The following is a 19,384-nucleotide window of genomic DNA, read 5'->3' as shown; positions in this document are numbered from 1 at the left end:
TCAAGTGGCAATTCTCTATTCCTGATTAAAGTTTACTAGATTGAAAACTCTATAATCACACTTAAATGCATTGGCTAAATATCATCAGAAGGGGTCTTCTTATGTGCTAAGAAAACATCTGTTCCTTCCTCAGTGGCATGCCACCTTCAGTGTGAAGTCTATACGGGAGCAAATGGTTTCCTCTGTAGCTTTCTACTAAGCCTCCTGGAATGTTTGACAGCAGCCCTATGCTCATCATGAAGAATAAAACACCATATAGAAGATCAAAACTTACAAATTCAACTGTCTTCTCCAAAGGTCATACAGAATTGCATTTCCTCAGAAATTCAAGTGTTCTTTTATGAAAAAAGATTGGACACTAAAAACTATAAAGCAGAGAGTATAGGAAAAAGAAAGTATAGAAGTGTAGGGGTAAGACTCATCCCACTATACTAGTACAATACAGAGCCTGGTCTACAGCCTCTTGAGCTCCAGAATACAAATGAGCAGTACTGCTACTTCAATATAGCATGAACTTTGATTTTGATTTTTGCAAAGGCTTGCACTTCAAAAGGAAAATACCTCTGTCCCACTTTGGCTGATGCAAAAATATGGACAACCACGACAAGAGCCCTTAGTCAGAGCAACCCCAATCTCCCTGGTGCCAGAATTTGGAGAAAAGTTTCCAGAATGAAGTCGAGACATTCTTGCGTATGTGTGGGCTTTTTTTTTTTTTTTTAACCATAACATACAGGGCACAACCAATTATAAATCTAATCTTCAGAGACATTGCCTTTTACCAAAATGATATAAAAAGGGCAGCTACAGTGTCAAGAGAGAGATCTATTGAACTACTCTACTCATCTTATCAGTTCATCTACTGGAACACTTCAAAGCGTGTCGAGCTGGCTTGAGACCCCCTTCTCATCCTACCATTCCCAAGGGAAAAGAGACTTGCCTCAATACCAGGTAGTACAAGACAAGCACCTCCAACGTTCTGAAGCTGACTCTGTGGCAGTGAAGGGTTTGTAGGGTTCGTGCTGGCTGTCACCATCTCTCTCTGTCCCGCTCTCGCGTCAAAACGTGATGACGTCGAGAGCGAAACAGTGAAAGGGAAGGGCACGTCACACGCATGAGGGTGTCGTCGTCCCTCCCTTCCTCCCAGTTCCAGGCCCCCTCCCTCCAAATTTTAAAAGTCATTTTCACTTACCAAGTAAGGGTTATGGCAGCCGGCAGCAGTGGTAAAAGGCGTGCAGGCTCGGCCCTTCTCTCTCTCTCAGCTCTGGTCCCGCCCTTGCGGAAACAGGAAATGAGGGCGGGACCAGAGCTGAGAGAGAGAGAGAAGGGCTGAGCCTGCACGCCTTTTACCACTGCTGCCAGCCGCCGTAACCCCGAATTGGTAAGTGAAGATGACTTCTAAAATTTGGAGGGAGGGGTGCTGGAACTGGAAGGGGGGACGGGAGGGACTACAACCCTGGAACTGGGAGGGAGGGGGATCCTGGAACTGGGAAGGGGGGACCCTGGAACTGGGAGGGAGGGAGGGGGGGAACGACCCTGGAACTGGGAGGGAGGGAGAGACGACCCTGGAACTGGGAGGGAGGGAGGGAGAGACGACCCTGGAACTGGGAGGGAGGGGGAGACGACCCTGGAACTTGGAGGGAGGGGGAAAAGACCCTGGAACTGGGAGGGAGGGGGGGACGACCCTGAAACTCGGGGGGGACGACTCGGAGGGAGGGGAGGAAGGGGGGACAGGGAGGGGAGGAAGGGGATGGGAGGGAGGAGGGGACAACTTGGAGGGAGGGGGGACGACGGCCCTGGAACTCGGGAGGGAGGGGGTGGCCCATGGCACACACTCTCATTCTCACACATACTCACTCTCTCTTCTCACAGACACACTCGCACCCAGTCTCCCTCTTTCTCTGTCACACACACACACTCGCACATTCACTCTCTCTCTCACACACTCTCTCAAACATACACACTCCGAGGAAAACCTTGCTAGCGCCCGTTTCATGTGCGTCAGAAACGGGCCTTTTTTACTAGTAAGATAATAAAACAAGTGCTGTACAGAGAGTGTATTTATTCCAACTAGTTTCTGATAAGTGTTCACCCTAAAGCATTTAAAGAATGTTTATTTCTAACTTCATTCTAAACTTACCTAGCATTTGTACATAACTTTTAAATCTTCGTTATTTTCATTCTTGGTTATATTACTTTCGTGAAAATAAAGCTTTCATTCTTTTTGTATTTGGTACTTGTGGTATATCAGTGTATCTGGGAGGAGTAAGAATTCAGATCTGCCCAGTTAGGGAGACATGGCACTAAGGGGGGTATGTTACAAAGCAGTGGTAAGCCCGCTAAAACGGAAGTACCGACTGGCGGTACTTCCCTAGTGTGCCCTATTTCTGGCGCTACCAAAATGTTTTTATTTTTATAGTGCCGGTGTGTACCCGGCGGTAATCGGGCAGTGCTGCGTGCTGCCTGGTTACCGCTGGGTTAGCACGGGAGCCCTTATTGCCACCTCAATGGGTGGCAGTAAGTGTTCCCCCCGAAATGGGCGCAAGGCAAGTGCTTCACTTTAAAAAAGAAAGACCTGCCTTTTACATTCCGCGGAAAACGGGGCCTCGGCGAGAGTCAAAAAGCCCCCTTTTGCTGCAGCTTCGTAAAAGGACCCGAGAGCCTAATTCCAGAGTACTTTACAAAAACATTACTTGCACATCCCTACCTACACTGTTCTATAGGAGTCAGTGTGATTACTGAATTACCTCCCACAGAAGCATCATTCTAACTTACAGAAACACGTTTTAGCATGGACTCTTTCAGCATTGTTTGATTCTACTTATCCAGATCAAAAACACATGCAATAAATATGTAGCACTAAGCCCATGTACAGTCAACATACCTATGTTTGACTACATATAACTAGGAAAATTTTCACAAATAAAAAAAGATGATAAAACATCTATGTGAAATTCATAGACAGTCTAAGTTAATAAAGGAATTAATTTACTATCAGGCTCATTTTCGAAAGAGATGGACGTCCAAAAAGTGACATAAATTGGTACTTGGACGTCCATCTCTCGGAGACGTCCAAATCGGTATAATCGAAACCCGATTTTGCACGTCTCTAACTGAAGTACGTTGCAAGGCCGTCCAAATTTCAAGGGGGCGTATCAGAGGCATCGTGAAGGCATTCCTAAGACTTGGACGTCTTTGACCCATAATGGAAAAAAGTAGAGACGTCCATGAGTAAAACTTGGATGTTTTCACCGGGACGTGTTTTTATTACAAATAAGGCACAAAAAGGTGCCTGGAATCACTAGATGACCACTGAAGGGAATCGGGGATGACCTCCCCTTACTCCTCTAGTGGTCACTAACCCCCTCTCACCCTCAAAAAACATTTTTAAAAATATTACTTGCCAGCCTCAGATGTCATACTCAGGTCTATGACAGCACATGGAGGTCCCTGGAGCAGTTTTGGGCAGGTGCAGTGCACTTCAGACAGGTGGACCCAGGCCCATACCCCCCCTACCTGTTACATTTGTGGAGGAAACAGCGAGCCCTCCAAAACCCACTGTTCCCACATCTAGGTGCCCCCCTTCACCTGTAAGGGCTATGGTAGTGGTGTACAGTTGGGGTAGTAGGTTTTGGGGGGGGGGGGGGGGCTCAGCACACAAGGTAAGGGAGATATGTACCTTGGAGCATTTTATGAAGTCCACTGCAATGCCCCCTAAGGTGCCCAACTGCTCTCCTGGCATGTCGGGGGGACCAGTGCACTACAAATGCTGACTCCTCCCACGTCCAAATGGCTTGCATTTGGATGTTTTTGACTTGGACGTCTTTGGTTTCAAAAATCACCGTAAGTCAAAGATGTCCAAATCTAAGGATGTCCAAATCCAAGGAAGTCCTTGGTTTGATCCAGTCCTGGGTTTGCCCCACTGCAAGCTGGACTTGTAGTTTTGCTTTTCTTAGGGACTGAAGTGGGGATATCAGACCTACAAGTCCCTGTACGGAACGAGATAAACCCAGGACTGGTTCAACCATGTCCTACAAATCTGGATCCAGTTGGTAGCCTTACCCTAATGTAAGCAAAAAAGGTAGTAAATAAATGTTAATAAATATTGTGTGTAAATCAGCTTGCCTTGCTATGTATTGGCCTGTTTATGCAAGAATACAACATATCAGTGATACATTATAAATTACTTTCTTTACTGTGAGTAAACCAGGAAGAAATACCACACCACAAGCCAATATATCTGTTATTTAGCATTGGGCCCACAATATAAAGGGTAGATTCTACAAGAATCTTAATCTCAAATACAAAAACTATAAGCAAAGTGATCATCAGGTCCCGCCACCCCCCCCCCCCCCCCCCCCCCCCAATCTGGTCAACCTATTTCTCCTAATACAATACTGCTGAATACAGATGGCATTGTTGCCTGCACCCTCTCTACGAGGAAGTATTTCAACTATCCATATTTTCTGTGGTAAAAATTGTCAATTTTTCTGTTAATACTGAACAAAAAAGTCAAGACCAACTGGGCTGCCATTAACAAGGGTGTGTAACCTTCCAGGGCCTTCATTATATAACACTAGAGCATATAGAATGGTCACCTGCCCCTTCTCTACTACTACTTATCATTTCTATAGCACTACTAGACATATGCAGCGCTGTACACTGGACATAAAGAGACAGTCCCTGCTCGACAGAGCTTACAATCCAATCAGGACAGACAAACAAGGACAAATAAAAGATAAGGGAATTACTAAAGTGGGAATGATAAAACATGGGTACTGAACAAGTGAGTAAGGGTTAGGAGTTAAAAGCAGCATCAAAAAGGTGGGCTTTTAGCCTAGACTTGAACAAGGCCAGAGATTGAGCTTGATGTATTGGCTCAGGAAGTCTATTCCAGGCTTAAGGTGCAGCAAGATAAAAGGAACGGAGTCTGGAGTTAGCAGTGGAGGAAAAGGGTGCGAAGATACTTACCTGTAGCAGGTATTCACCGAGGCCAGCAGGCTAATTGTTCCCACAATTGGGTCATCGTTGTCCACGGTGGCCCAGGAACCGGCAAAGAAATTTTGCAAGCAAAAATAAAGTGTTTCAGGAAAGTTCCATCGTGCGAACAGCATGCACTGCGCATGTGCGAACGTCTTCCCACCCGCCGCACGAATGTGTCTCCTTAGTTTAATCAAAAAGCATATAAACAAGAAACAACAATAACAACAACAACTCCAAAGAGGAGGAGGGCGGGTTTGTGAGAACAATCAGCTTGCTGTCCTCAGAGAATACCTGCTACAGGTATGTATCTTCGCTTTCTCCGAGGACAAGCAGGCTGCTTGTTCTCACAATTGCGGTATCCCTAGCAACCAGGCTCACTCAAAACAAAGAACACTGGTCAAATGGGCCTCGCAATGGCAAGGACATAACATAGGTTGACCTAAAAACAAAATCAACTAACTGAGAGTGCAGCCTGGAACAGAATCAAAATGGGCCTAGGGGGGTGGAGCTGGATTCTGAACCCAAACAGATTCTGCAGCACCGCCTGTCCGAACCGACTGTCACGTCGGGTATCCTGCTGGAGGCAGTAGTGAAATGTGAATGTGTGGACTGATGACCACGTTGCAGCCTTGCAAATCTCTTCAATGGAGGCTGACTTCAAGTGAGCCAGTGACACAGCCATGGCTCTAACATTATGAGCCGTGACATGGCCCTCCAGAGACAGCTCAGCTTGGGCATAAGTGAAGGAAATGCAATCTGCTAGCTAATAAGAAACTGTGCGTTTTCTGATGGCGACTCCCTTCCTGTTGGGGTCGAAAGAAACAAACAACTGGGCAGACTGTCTGAAGGGCTTTGTCCGCTCCATGTAAAAGGCCAATGCTGTCTTGCAGTCCAAGGTAAGTAAACTGCTTTCGCCAGGGCGGGTATGAGGACGGGGGAAAAATGTTGGCAAGACAATTGACTGGTTCAGATGGAACTCTGACACTACATTCGGCAGGAAGTTAGGGTGCGTGCAGAGGACTACTCTGTTGTGATGGAATTGATATACGGTGCATGAACTACCAAGGCCTGAAGCTCACTGACTCTACGAGCTGAAGTAACAGCCACCAAGAAAACGACCTTCCAGGTCAAGTACTTCAGATGGCAAGAATTCAGTGGCTCAAAAGGAGCTTTCATCAGCTGGGTGAGAACGACGTTGAGATCCCATGACACTGGTCGAGGTCTGACTGGGGGCTTTGACAAAAGCAAACCTCTCATGAAGCAAACTACTAAAGGCTGCCCAGAGATAGGCTTACCCTCTACACGGCGATGATAAGCACTAATCGCACTAAAGTGAACTCTTACGGAGTTGGTCTTGAGACCAGACTCTGATAAGTGTAGAAGGTATTCAAGCAGGGTCTGTGTAGGACAAGAAAGAGGATCTAGGGCCTTGCTGTCACACCAGACGGCAAACCTCTTCCATTTGAAAGAGTAACACCTCTTGGTGGAATCTTTCCTGGAAGCAAGCAAGACTCGAGAGACACCCTCTGAAAGACCCAAGGAGGCGAATTCTAAACCCTCAACATCCAGGCCGTGAGAGCCAGAGACTGGCGGTTGGGATGTAGAAGCGACCCCTTGTTCTGAGTGATGAGAGTTGGAAAACATTCCAATCTCCACGGTTCCTCGGAGGACAACTCCAGAAGAAGAGGGAATCAAATCTGACGCGGCCAGAAGGGTGCAATCAGGATCATGGTTCCGTGGTCTTGCCTGAGTTTCAGCAAAGTCTTCCCTACTAGAGAAGCATACTAGGATAAGCATACAGAAGACATGTTCCCCAATGTAGGAGAAAGGCCTCTGATGCTAGTCTGTCGTGGGCCTGAAGCCTGGAACAGAACTGAGGGACCTGTGTTCTGGGGGGAAAAAAAAAGAACTTTTCTTTCTCTATATCTCACCTGAAACAAACATTAAGGGAAAAAAAAAAAAAGCTGTTCTTTCATCCACTGGCTGTACTTTCTAAGCCTCTCTCTTTCTACTAACTCCTTTCTAAGCCTCACTTTCCTATAAACTAATCTAAAATAGCTAGTTTTGATTCTCTGCTGGTAGTCCTTCAACTGTGTTATATTGCTGGTGATTCCTAAGTTGTCTTAAAAGTGTTTCCTACAACTGGCTCTAGCAGGAAACTTATGCTGAGAGGGGAGGAGGGGCAAAGCTGTGTACATCCTGGTATTTTGAGGAAAAAATAAGAAGAGAAAAGGGGTGTGAGATCCAGAGTTTTGCTGCCTTGGACCTATTATCAGAGCTGTTTTGGTTTGATTGGGGGCTGTGCTGCCTGTGTTCTGAAAATACCCCCAAAAACGTTTCTCTCTCTATATCTCACCTGAAACAAACATTAAGGGGGGGGGGGGGGGGGGGGGGGGGGAAACTGTTCTTTCATTCACTGGCTGTACTTTCTAAGCCTCTCTCTTTCTATTAACTCCTTTCTAAGCCTCTCTTTCCTATAAACTAATCTAAAATAGCTAGTTTTGATTCTGTGCTGGTAGTCCTTCAATTGTGTTATATTTCTGTGCTGATGATTCCTAAGTTGTCCTGTGTTTCCTACAACTGTTTTCTATCGAGGGAAGTAATCCAGTTAACTGCATTAACAGATAGGCTCTAGTAGGCACTGAAATATATATGTGTAAACTAAATCTATGTAGAAGTGTCTGTGCAGGGACATATGACTTATGATATCCTCTTTTTGGTCAGACCAGCATGGCCATTGATTTTTATTGTACTGTATCTTACATATACCTTGAACTGTGTAAACCATAAAGTCTGAGAACACCCTTGAGTTAATGGAATGTTGTTAAGGAACTGAGCAAATATGTGGATTGTTTAGCTTACTGGAAACTATGAGGCCCTCTACGTGGAAGCCTTCCAGATGCAGTATGACGTCTTCCATGTGAACCCCTGCCTGTGTGAACCATGAAACTGTGTACAGACTGCTGCTTCACAATACCACAACCTACACTGACCTCTGTCAATTTGATTGATGCCAGGATTGTCTACCTATCAAATCAACAAAGTTTTAAGTGACTTTGAATACCCTGCTTTCTAGCTGTGTACATTTCAAAACCACACATTAAAGACTTTTCCAACTTTTTATTTCAGAATTATCTCCTTACATCACAAGGTGTTTTATGCACTGTTGTTAATTGCTTACACATTCCTAATACTTGTTATTTTGCTACACTACATGTTGATAATTTTATACCTATTCTTTCTATTGCTGCCTCTTCCTAGTGCTGTTTTATCACTTCCTGTTTTTCTAATCTTCCTCTCTTCGTTCCAGGTGTTCTTCTTGGACTCCTTGGTTTTCTAGCTTTTCTCCTTATTCTCTTTTGCTCTCTTCCCTGTTTTCTCTCTGTGTGTAAGAAATTGTTCTCTACACCTTTTACTATCAAAATTATGCTTAATGAAATTTCTGCCGTGAATTATTCTAGCTCTCCACTTACTGCTCCCTCTCACCACTCCCACAGCCTACCACATTTTCTTGCTGAAGAACCTGCCACTACCTCAACTCTGGCTTTGTCTCCCTGTTCCCTTTACAGGGAGCCAAGAGGGAAGGTGTCTATACATTTTTATTCTACATTTTTTATTGATTTCCAATACAAAGGTAAAACAAGAGCTCACAACCTAAAGACAAGCAACAATTTACAATACAAGGTAAAATAGAAGCTCACAATCATAAAACAATTCCAAAATTAGGATAGAGAAAGGAGGGAGGAGAGAGGGAAGAAGGAGGGGAAGAGAAAAAAAAAAGAAGGATAAACAACAGAATATGAAGCATGCATAAGCCATAAGATACATTAAGCTTAGCAATCACTTTACATTGTTAAAATAAGATACAAGTGGAAGCCATTTTTTCCTATGCAAGGCAAAACGAAATGATTTCTTAGCAAGGTATGTTTCATATTTAAAAGTTTGAAACAATAAGTTCCACCATTCTTGGTAAGTGACTTGATATAAGGATTTCCAATGCGAAAAGATTACTTTCAGAGCTAAAGATATCATGATGTTAACAAAGATACGTTCACTGGGATTCAGTAAGATTTACAGCATTGATCTTTAAGTATCACAAATTTAAAAGTTATTGAGCCAGGAAGGTGGAAAATGTCTACCAATTGTGACCAAATTTCTTTCCAATAATTTTGAATACACACACAGTCAAATATAAGGTGCTTAATATTACCTATTTGAGATTGACAAGACCAACCAACATAAGCTAGAGTTAGAGGGAACAATAACATGCATCCTATGAGGTGTCCACAAAGTTCTATGCATAAAGAAATACAAAGATTGCATCATTGAAGAGTTAGAACATCTAAAGAGGGAATTCCATAACTGCTTCCATAATTTATCTGAAATAGGTTGCTGAATGTCTTCCTCCCAACATCTACGTAAACCTGTACATTTAGCAGAGGATTTACTTAGTAAATATTTATAAATGTGGGAAGCAGCGTGGCCAGTATGTTGAAGCCTCAAATTGAAATCAATAAGCTCTGGGGTTTGAGACAGTAGCTGAATTTGTAAATTTTTTTTAACATGGAGCTAATCTGTAGCCATTGATAAAATTGAGAATCTGGTAATAAAATTTTGCTTTCAAATCTGAGAAAGATTTCCATGTCTGGCTATTCAAATGAATTAAATCTTTCAGGGCCCAAATTCCTATACGTTGCCACTGAGACCAAGAGACTTGTTTTTTTTATCAATTTTAAAGTTGGGGTTATTCCATATAAGCACAGATGACGTAACAGACCAAGGAATACCCAAAGATGTATCCAAAGGTAACAATCATTTATGGGTAGTGTTGATGATTGGGTTGGAGATAACGTTTTTAGGAAGGTGCATGCCAATTAAATGGGAGTGCAACAGCGGGTCAATTATGGACTGTTCGAAGGTTAACCATCTGGGCAGGGAAACCATGCGAAGGAGTATCCATTCCATGCCCTGGCACAGAATGAAAGCTTTATGATATAGGAGGAGGTCAGGAAATCTGACTCCACCTTGCATTTCTGGCAGCTTTAAAATACTTAGAGAGATTCTGGGTATTTTAAGATTCCATAAAAAATTTGAGAGTAATTTTTCCAGCCACCTATAAAAGGAACAAGGGAAAAGAAGGGGAATCATACTCATAGCATATGTGATCTTAGGGACTATCATCATCTTGATGGTATCTAGCCTTCCCCACTAAGTGAGATTTAATGGGGACCACGCTGCTAAAGAGGACTCAACTTCTGTGAGTATTTTGTCAGAGTTAATTTTAATAGTGGTAACAAGATCTCTGTCAAAGAAGACACCAAGGTACTTAATAGAGGAATCTACCCATTTAAGAGGCAACCCTTGAATAGAAAAAGGAGTGCAAACGTCATTCAAAGGCATCAGTCCTGTTTTATCTCAATTTATGTTATAACCTGAAATTCTTGAAAACATAGAAATTAGGTTAATGAGGGCTTTCAAAGATGACTGAGGATTGGTGAGGTATAGCAGGATGTCATCTGCATATGCTGAGAGTTTAAACTCCCCCTTATCCAAAGAGATACCAGCAATATTTTTTGATTTACGAATTGCCACTAGAAGAGGTTCAAGCGCCAAATTAAATAACAAGGGAGAGATAGGACAGCCTTGTCTGGTGCCTCAGTGCAAAGCAAATGAATTGGAAAATCCTCTATTAGCTACTATACGCGCCGAAGGTAGGGAGTATAATAGCTGCAGCATATGAAAAAAGGATTCAGGGAAACCAAACTGCTCAAGAACACCAAACAAATATTTCCATTCTACCCGGTCAAAGGCCTTTGCATCGAGGGAAACAGACAGTATGGGATATTCCCTTGACCGGGTAAAGTGGATGATATGACATAGTAATCTGGTATTATCAGCACCACATCTGGATTTAATGAAACCAGCCTGATCCCTATGTATAAGTGAATGAACAATGTTTTCAATTCTGCAGCACAAAAGCTTTGCATAAATTTTATAGTCAGTGTTTAGAAGCGAGATCGGTCTATAATTTTGTATAAGAGTGCAGTCTCTATTGGGTTTAGGCAGCACTATAATGCTAGCATCCAAGAAGTGGCTTGAAGAAGACGACTCAAGTAGAGCTTGAAAATAGGCCAGCAGATGAACTGATACAGAAGATGAGAAGGACTTATAAAATTCCGCTGGTAAACCATCCGGACCTGGTGCTTTGGCTAGAGGCAGCTTGTTAATTGCAGAGATGACCTCGTCGTGTGAAATAGGCTTTTTAATTTGGCTGATATAGCGGTCTGAGACATGTGGTAATTGCAATGCTGAGAGAAAACTGGAGATTTCAGAGTCCTGAGCTGTAAATTCTGAGGAGTATAGTGACTTAAAAAAGGATTCAAAAGCCTCGAGAATTTGAGAAGGGGTGGTTAATGAGGATCCTGTTGATGATTTAACAGACGCAATCCTCTGTCTTGTTTACCAGCTTTGTTTGCTTCTGGATAGTATACAGCACTTTGTTTAAAAGTAATCACATTAGAGATACTTGACAGCAGAGAATTATATTGCATTTTAAGCAACCTAAGCTGTTGAAGAGTAGACTTGGACGAAGAAGTATAAAGAATTGCTTCAAGCTGGTGGATTTCCTTTTCCAGATTGGAGATTTTAGCACTATTAATCTTACGAAGATGAGATGAGTAGCTAATTATTTCACCTCATAGCCAGGATTTAAACGCCTCCCAAACTGATATATAAGAGGGTACAGAGTCCTTGTTATTGTCAAAAAATTCAGTAGACTTTTGAGAAATGTGCTGGAGAAACAGAGTATCCGAAAGCAGAGTAACATTAAGTCTCCAGAGAGAAGAATTGGATTTATTAGGAGACCAGTTAAAGTCACACCATATGGCTGCATGGTCAGAGATTGAAATTTCATGAATTTTTGCAGTAGACAACATAGGGATCAAATCCTTGGTGCCCAAAAAGTAATCTATTCTTGAATATGTACGATGAGGGGCTGAAAAAAAAAGTAGATGTCGGGTAGAGTAGTCTCCAGAGATCAGACCAACCGTTGGATTGCATGAGATTATTTAATGTGCTCCTGACTTTAAGTTTAGCAGGCCTGCAATCTGAAGATCTATCCAGATAAGGATCCATTGGGAAGTTGAAATCACCCCCTATTATAGCATGACAAGTGAGCGCACTTAGGCCAGATGTATTGACAGTGTGAAAAAAATTGGGATCATCAGCGTTTTGGAGCACAGACATTTATATGATGGGATTGTCCTCAAGAATTCCTTCTAGGTGAGACCATCTGCCTACATTGTCATTGCTATGAGAAATTAACTGGAAAGACAATTTTTGAGAAGAGAAATAACACCATTTTTCCGTCCTTTTGCAGGGCTAAAAAAACATTTATCAAACCATTTACCCAAAAATTTAGAGCTTTCTTGTGCATCAAGATGGGATTCCTGCAAAAAAACAGATGTCCGCTTTTTTATTCATCAGATATAATATGAGCTTTTCCCTTTTTATGGGGTTTGAAATTCCCTTTACATTAAGGGAAAATTTGCAGATTCATCACAAAAATAATGAAATATGAAATCAGCTATGCCGTGCTGTATTAAAAAGCATATGTATGAAAGGAATATAGGAAATAACAAGCAAGATAAAATCCTCAAAAAAAAAAAAAAGAAAATAGAGAAAAAAATGTAAGGATCCAAGGAGCACAAGTACTTAGGAAGATAGAAAATATACTCCATTGAGGGGAAAAGAGAATAAAAATAAGAAAAACCATTCCAGGGCACATGAGCCCAGTACAGACACTCTGAAGAGCTTTAGCCAATTATGGCAAAAGAAAAAAATCACATAGCAGCCATAGGTACAAGATGTGTGAAAGGGAGAGAGGCTGCAATCATATTCAGCTACAAGAGGTCAAACTACTGAGCAAGATTCGCTTTCAAAGAAAACTCTGTAAGTCAGCAGGGTCTATGTAGTGCTTAGTGCTATTTTGAAGAGTTACATGCATAGTTGCAGGGTACAGAAGACTATATTGAGCTCCCATAGCCTTCAACTTCGGACGCATTGCCAAGAACAGCTTTTGTTTTTTAGCAGTGGCTTTAGAGAAATCAAGAACCAGCAGGAGTTTCGCTCCTCCATGAAACACAGGGGATTTAGATCTGACAGCCGTCAGGATTGACATCGCTTGATCATGACGCAGAAATTTAACAATGATTGGGCGCGGGTAGTTTTTCCCAGGGACAGGCCGCAGTGAAATACGGTGAGCGCCTTCTATATCAATAGTGGAGTCAGTTGGGAGTGCCGCAATATTTATGAAGAGGGTCTTTAAAAATTGAATCATGCCCTTACCCTCAGACTGCTCAGGGTGCCCCAGAAGCCGGATATTATTCCTCCTCAGATGATTAGAGAGATCTTCTATATCCCTCTGCATCAGCTCAATTTTATTTAGTTTACGTGAGGTTTACAGCTGAAACGTGTTGTGGGCGGACATATGGTCTTCGAGGAATTCAATTCGGGCGTTGAACTGAACAAGTTGAGTAGAAATCACGGCTAATTCTGACTTGATTTCAGCAGTAGAGGTGAGATTTTGCTGCATCAAGTCACGCAGGGCTTCGCTATTGTCGGCGAGAGGCTCCGTATTTCCAAGGGGTAATGGCGTCTGGAGGGCCTTATCAGGAACAGAAGCAACGTCCGATTTGTTCCGCTTGGAGGCTGGATGTAAAGGATAAGAGCTGTCATTCTTGTTAGTTTTTCACATCATCGTAATAGGCATCAAAAGCGCTAAGACTGAGGCTAAAAGTCAAGAAAATGTTGGCTGCTACGGGTCCTTTAATATCAAGGCTGGCGGGGAAGATAGCCCTAAGCATCCATGCTGGTTAAGGTCACGTGACCAGGCTATAAACTTTTAACTATAATGTTCTACTTCAGGTATGCTGCACTACTTCTCACTCCCCATCTTTCTTATCAGTCACATGCAGGAATTTCTGGCTGGTCACAGACTCTGATGGGGACTCCTGTTGCTAGGGCAACTCAGCTGTCTGGTATAACTTCTTACAAATGTAATTTACTGAGAAGAGGTGTGGCAAGAACACCAATTGCAAGTCTCTGACACATATGAAGGAACCAATTACAAGTCTCCAGCACATATGCAGCACCTAGGGTAGAGGAGAAGTGAATGCTCACCACAGGCCTATAAAAGTACGCTGCAGACAAAAAAACTCTGAAAAATAGCTATGCTGGTAAGAGTTTCATATCCTACCATGGCCTATTATTCCCGAAGGGGGTGTACTCTTCTCCCCCCCCCCCCCCCCCCTGTAAAAACTAATTCTTTATAGCTAAGAATCTTTCATTCATTCTTTCTTGCTTGCTTTCTCTCTGCTCTGTGATCTTTGTATGACAGTGAGGAATAAACTTTCCTTCCTCCTTTTTCTCTTTTTCTTGTCTTTATATAATAATTAGTCTGATTACTTATACGTACCAGAGCTACTGATGTTAGATTTTGTAAGTTTGCTATTATTTTTTCCACAACTTGCTACTGATATCTGATCCTATGCTTGTGAGTAATAAAATATTTTTTTCTCTAATTCCTGTCCAACTTTAATAGCAGTCAAAGGCTGCCTAGCACAAAACACATAATAATGAGCATTTATTACTCACAATAGAAGCCAATTTAAAACATTAAGTACAGGTAGAGGAAGCTTACCTATGTGAGGTTGCTGAGCTGCTGCCAATGCATATTGTTGTTGCTGGGCAGCAGATAATTGTTGAACTGTTAATCCATTCGGTCTTTGGAAGAGCTATAGAAAAAAATTAAAAATATTCTTAGTACAAAAATATTATATTTATAATGGAGAGTTAAAAATCAAGGACAGTACTAAAATCAGTTCAAAACATATGACCACATATAAAACATCTAAATGCATTTTAGATGTCAGAAGTTCTTTTTCTTCATCTTGAACTCAGTTTTCACACCCAGATTCCTACCATTGCTGCTATATGGGGCATTAAGGACAAGTGTTGAATTAGACAATTTGTTAACCATGCAACAACAAGTAACTTCCATTCTTAAGAATTGTTATCACATTCTTAGGAAGTTGAGAGCTGTCAAAGAAATATTTTTCCTTGGAGGCATAGAATACTTGTTCATGCCCTTGTTCTGTCAAGATTTTATTATTGTAACCTTGCCTTTATTGGTTGTCAAAGTCTCTCTTGACCACTTGCAGACTATGCAAAATATGACCATCAGACTCATGATTCAGTAAAAAAATTATTTAAAGTTACATTGGCTACCTGTTGTAAAACTAATACATTTTAAGGTGTGTGTGAGTGTGTTTAAAATCTTATCTGGTAAGGCTTCCCCTTATCTGACTGAATGGGTTTCATTATCACACAGTTCTATTACAAGAAACCAATTTTTTTTTGTTTCCAACTTTCAAAAAGTTAAAATCTATCAAACATTTTTCCTATTCACGTCATTATAATATGTCAAAGATTTAGATTTCTCTACCTTAATCACTGTGTCAGTGCCAACATTACTTGCTTTTTAGGAAATTATTAAAAAGCACTATTCTTTTCAAAAGAATATATTTAGTTACAGCTATCCGAGAAATTAGTTTTTACTTGACAACTTGGTTCTTTTAATGTGGTATTTTCTACTGTTTGAATTATAATTCCTGGACAGAATGTGTTTGGCTTCTTTTTGATATTACTCGCCTCAAACTGATAAGGTGTTGGGCTATAAGACACGATATAGCATAGCATGTGTAACCTCAGACCAAATGGACAAATATGTTCAATTATTCTGCCATACAAACTAAAAGCGAATGCTACATACCTGTAGAAGGTATTCTCCAAGGACAGCAGGCTGATTGTTCTCACTGATGGGTGACGTCCACGGCACCCCCTCCAATCGGAATCTTCACTAGCAAAGACGTTAGCTAGCCCTCGCGCATGTGCGGTCGTCTTCCCGCCCGAACCAGCTCGTGTTCGTCAGTCCCGTATGTAGCAAGACAAAGACAAGGGAAGCCACAACTCCAAAGGGGAGGCGGGCGGGTTTGTGAGAACAATCAGCCTGCTGTCCTCGGAGAATACCTTCTACATGTATGTAGCATTCGCTTTCTCCGAGGACAAGCAGGCTGCTTGTTCTCACTGATGGGGTATCCCTAGCCCCCAGGCTCACTCAAAACAACAAACATGGTCAATTGGGCCTCGCAACGGCGAGGACAAAACTGAGATTGACCTAACATCTTATCCAACTAACTGAGAGTGTAGCCTGGAACAGAATAAAAAATGGGCCTAGGGGGGTGGAGTTGGATTCAAACCCCAAACAGATTCTGAAGCACCGACTGCCCGAACTGACTGTCGCGTCGGGTATCCTGCTGCAGGCAGTAATGAGATGTGAATGTGTGGACAGATGACCACGTCGCAGCTTTGCAGATCTCTTCAATAGTGGCTGACTTCAAGTGGGCCACTGACGCTGCCATGGCTCTAACATTGTGAGCTGTGACATGAACCTCAAGAGCCAGCCCAGCCTGGGCGTAAGTGAAGGAAATGCAATCTGCTAGCCAATTGGATATGGTGCGTTTCCCCACAGCCACTCCCCTCCTGTTGGGATCAAAAGAAACAAACATTTGGGTGGACTGTCTGTTGGGCTGTGTCCGCTCCAGATAGAAGGCCAATGCTCTTTTGCAGTCCAATGTGTGCAGCTGACGTTCAGCAGGGCAGGAATGAGGACGGGGAAAGAATGTTGGCAAGACAACTGACTGGTTCAGATGGAACTCCGACACCACCTTTGGCAAGAACTTAGGGTGAGTGCGGAGGAAGAAAACTTACACTGGGAAAAAAATAGAAATAGGGGAAAAAGGTTCTCTCTCTTTTTTTTTTTTTTAAATGAAAAACACGAAAGACACGCGAGGGTCCTCTGAGGGGCACGAAACGGCGGCAAAACACGACCGTCCCGAGCGCGGACAAAAGAAGACTGACGAACATGAGCCGGTTCGGGCGGGAAGACGACCGCGCATGCGCGGTGCGCATCAGCGCGCGAGGGCTAGCAAACGTCTTTGCTAGTGAAGATTCCGATTGGAGGGGGTGCCATGGACATCACCCATCAGTGAGAACAAGCAGCCTGCTTGTCCTCGGAGAATATATTTTTCACTATATTTTTGGCTCAGCAATCTATTCTGCTCTTTTTGGTTTCTAGATCAATTAAAATCAGCTGTTGTTGGGCAATAGTGTCATGGGCCTTCACTTGTAACTAAATAAGTATTTCCTCCATTTCTGACAACTTTCTTTACTGAGCCATTGCAGTGACAGTCCTTGATCAGGAGCCACAGACCATGAATCCCTCTGGAAGCTGGTAAATGTACACCATTGTTCCAATCAATATGTGTCCCCACTGGGTTACCCATGGTGCTGTTCATGCCATTTCTACAGCACTCCCAGCCAGGGCTGGGAACAAACCTTCATTTTCTGCACTGCAATGTGCAACACACAGCTGAATATATGCACAAATTCATAGTCAAAGCATTAATAAAATGATAACACTGCAGTTGAGTTATTTTTTGAGTCAATGTGTCAGCTAAAATATGGGTAAAGAATGCACAGCATGGCTCATGCAATTCTTTACAACTCTACTATGTATTTGTGTTCTGTCTCTTCTCTTTCTGACCTGGATGAGAGAATGGTGGGATGGTCTGAACAGAGTGGTACCTAACATTCCACTGGTTGATGGGAAAAATAAAATGAAATGAAGTGCGATGACAATGACATCTAATGGTTAGATATGTTAACAGATTTCAAAGGATGAACTTTAAAAGTAAACCACAAGGTGCCAGTCACCAACAGCAGACATTGCCACACTTCTTTACCATTATTTTGCAGTACGCATAGAAACCAGTAGCAATATAAGGCTCGGTCACTAGATTTCATACTAGAATTTACAGCAAAGAAAATGAAACAGCTCTGAATCACTTAGAGCCAGCCTAGCAGGAATAGAAATGCAGGAATGGGGGGAAAGAGGATCATATCTGGTGTATATGTGTGGGTGTGGGGGGTATGTGTGTGGGGGTGTGTTTGTTTGTTTTAGTCCTGGGTGTGCCTGTGACCAGAAAAGTAGATAAGGAAGAGGGTTTCAAAGAAGAAATTACTGTATTTCAGGATATCAAAGTTTCTATGCTGCAGAAACTGTAACTCCTTCTCTCACAAAAATGCACTGGGCACTTTTTGAGAAGCTTTATTTCTCTGGAACCCTCAGTCTATGAGGCCTATTTATGAACCCCATATGCTATTTCACCTGTCCCCCAGGCCAAATTTGGTCACTCTCAATTACATTTTCAGAGTTATTATGCCCCCGTTATTGACCCCATATGTACAATTTCCTTTCAATACCCATTGGGTTGGAAAGAAAAATTAACGATTATATAAATGAAACCATTATTCCATGAACCTTGTAGAACACTGCCCATATTTGTGGATCCCACCTGACACTGAATATGAAATTTACAAAAACGAGAGGGGACTTGAAGAAGAGTTGACAATTGCTTAAACGAATGCTGGATGTATAAAGAGAAATCAAGTGTCCAGTGTCAGAAACTTCCAAATCTTGGCCTCACTTGTTTCCCAGCACTAAGCAGACAAGAATGCAGAAGCAATCTGATTAACGTGCTTTTGTTTTTTTTATTTATTTTATTTTTGTTACATTTGTACCCCACATTTTCCCACCTATTTGCAGGCTCAATGTAGCTTACATAGTACCATCAAGGCATTCGCCAAGTTGGCTGATAAATACAAGGTTATATTGTGGTCGAAAGAGGTAGATATGTAACAGGCACTACGAGGGTCAAGGGACTGAAGATTGTATGTTGTCCAGTACAGTCATTGGTTATGCTGTGTTGAGGGTGTGGGGATTTACGGTGGGTCGGTGGGGTAAGCCTTTTTGAAAAGGTTGGTTTTTAGTGATTTCCTGAAGTTTAGGTGGTCATGGATTGTTTTCATGGCTTTTGGGAGTCCATTCCATAGTTTGTGTGCTTATGTAGGAGAAGCAGGATGCGTAAGTTGTTTTGTATTTAAGTCTTTTACAATTTGGGTAATGTAGGGTTAGGTATGATCGTGATGATCCGATTCTGTTTCTGGTAGGTAGATCTATGAGATCTGTCATGTATCCTGGGACTACTCCGTAGATTATTTTGTGGACTACGTAGATTATTTTGTGGACCAAAGTGCAGATTTTGAAGATGATCCGTTCTTTGATTGGGAGCCAATGCAGCTTTGCACGGGGGGGGGGGGGGGGGGGGGGGGGGGGGGGTTCCACTTTCAAATCGTGTTTTAACAAATATCAGTCTGGATGCTGTGTTTTGGGCAGTCTGGAGTTTTTTTGTGAGTTGCTCTTTGCATCCCACATAGATTCCAT

General features: G+C 42.4%; 1 protein-coding gene across 11 annotated transcripts in view; it reads right to left on the bottom strand.

Annotated features, from left to right (window-relative positions):
- Positions 1 to 19,384, bottom strand: part of PUM2 (pumilio RNA binding family member 2) — a 334,312-nt gene that overhangs the window by 194,961 nt on the left and 119,967 nt on the right. For all 11 annotated transcript variants that reach the window (XM_030198823.1, XM_030198814.1, XM_030198820.1 and 8 more), the window contains one exon: positions 14,681 to 14,774. In XM_030198823.1, the coding sequence (XP_030054683.1) occupies positions 14,681 to 14,774 (94 nt within the window). The remainder of the gene's footprint in view (positions 1 to 14,680; positions 14,775 to 19,384) is intronic.

This window comes from Microcaecilia unicolor, chromosome 3 (assembly GCF_901765095.1).
Source record: "Microcaecilia unicolor chromosome 3, aMicUni1.1, whole genome shotgun sequence".
Lineage (NCBI taxonomy): Eukaryota > Metazoa > Chordata > Amphibia > Gymnophiona > Siphonopidae > Microcaecilia > Microcaecilia unicolor.
This window is presented reverse-complemented; position numbering and strand designations above follow the sequence as displayed.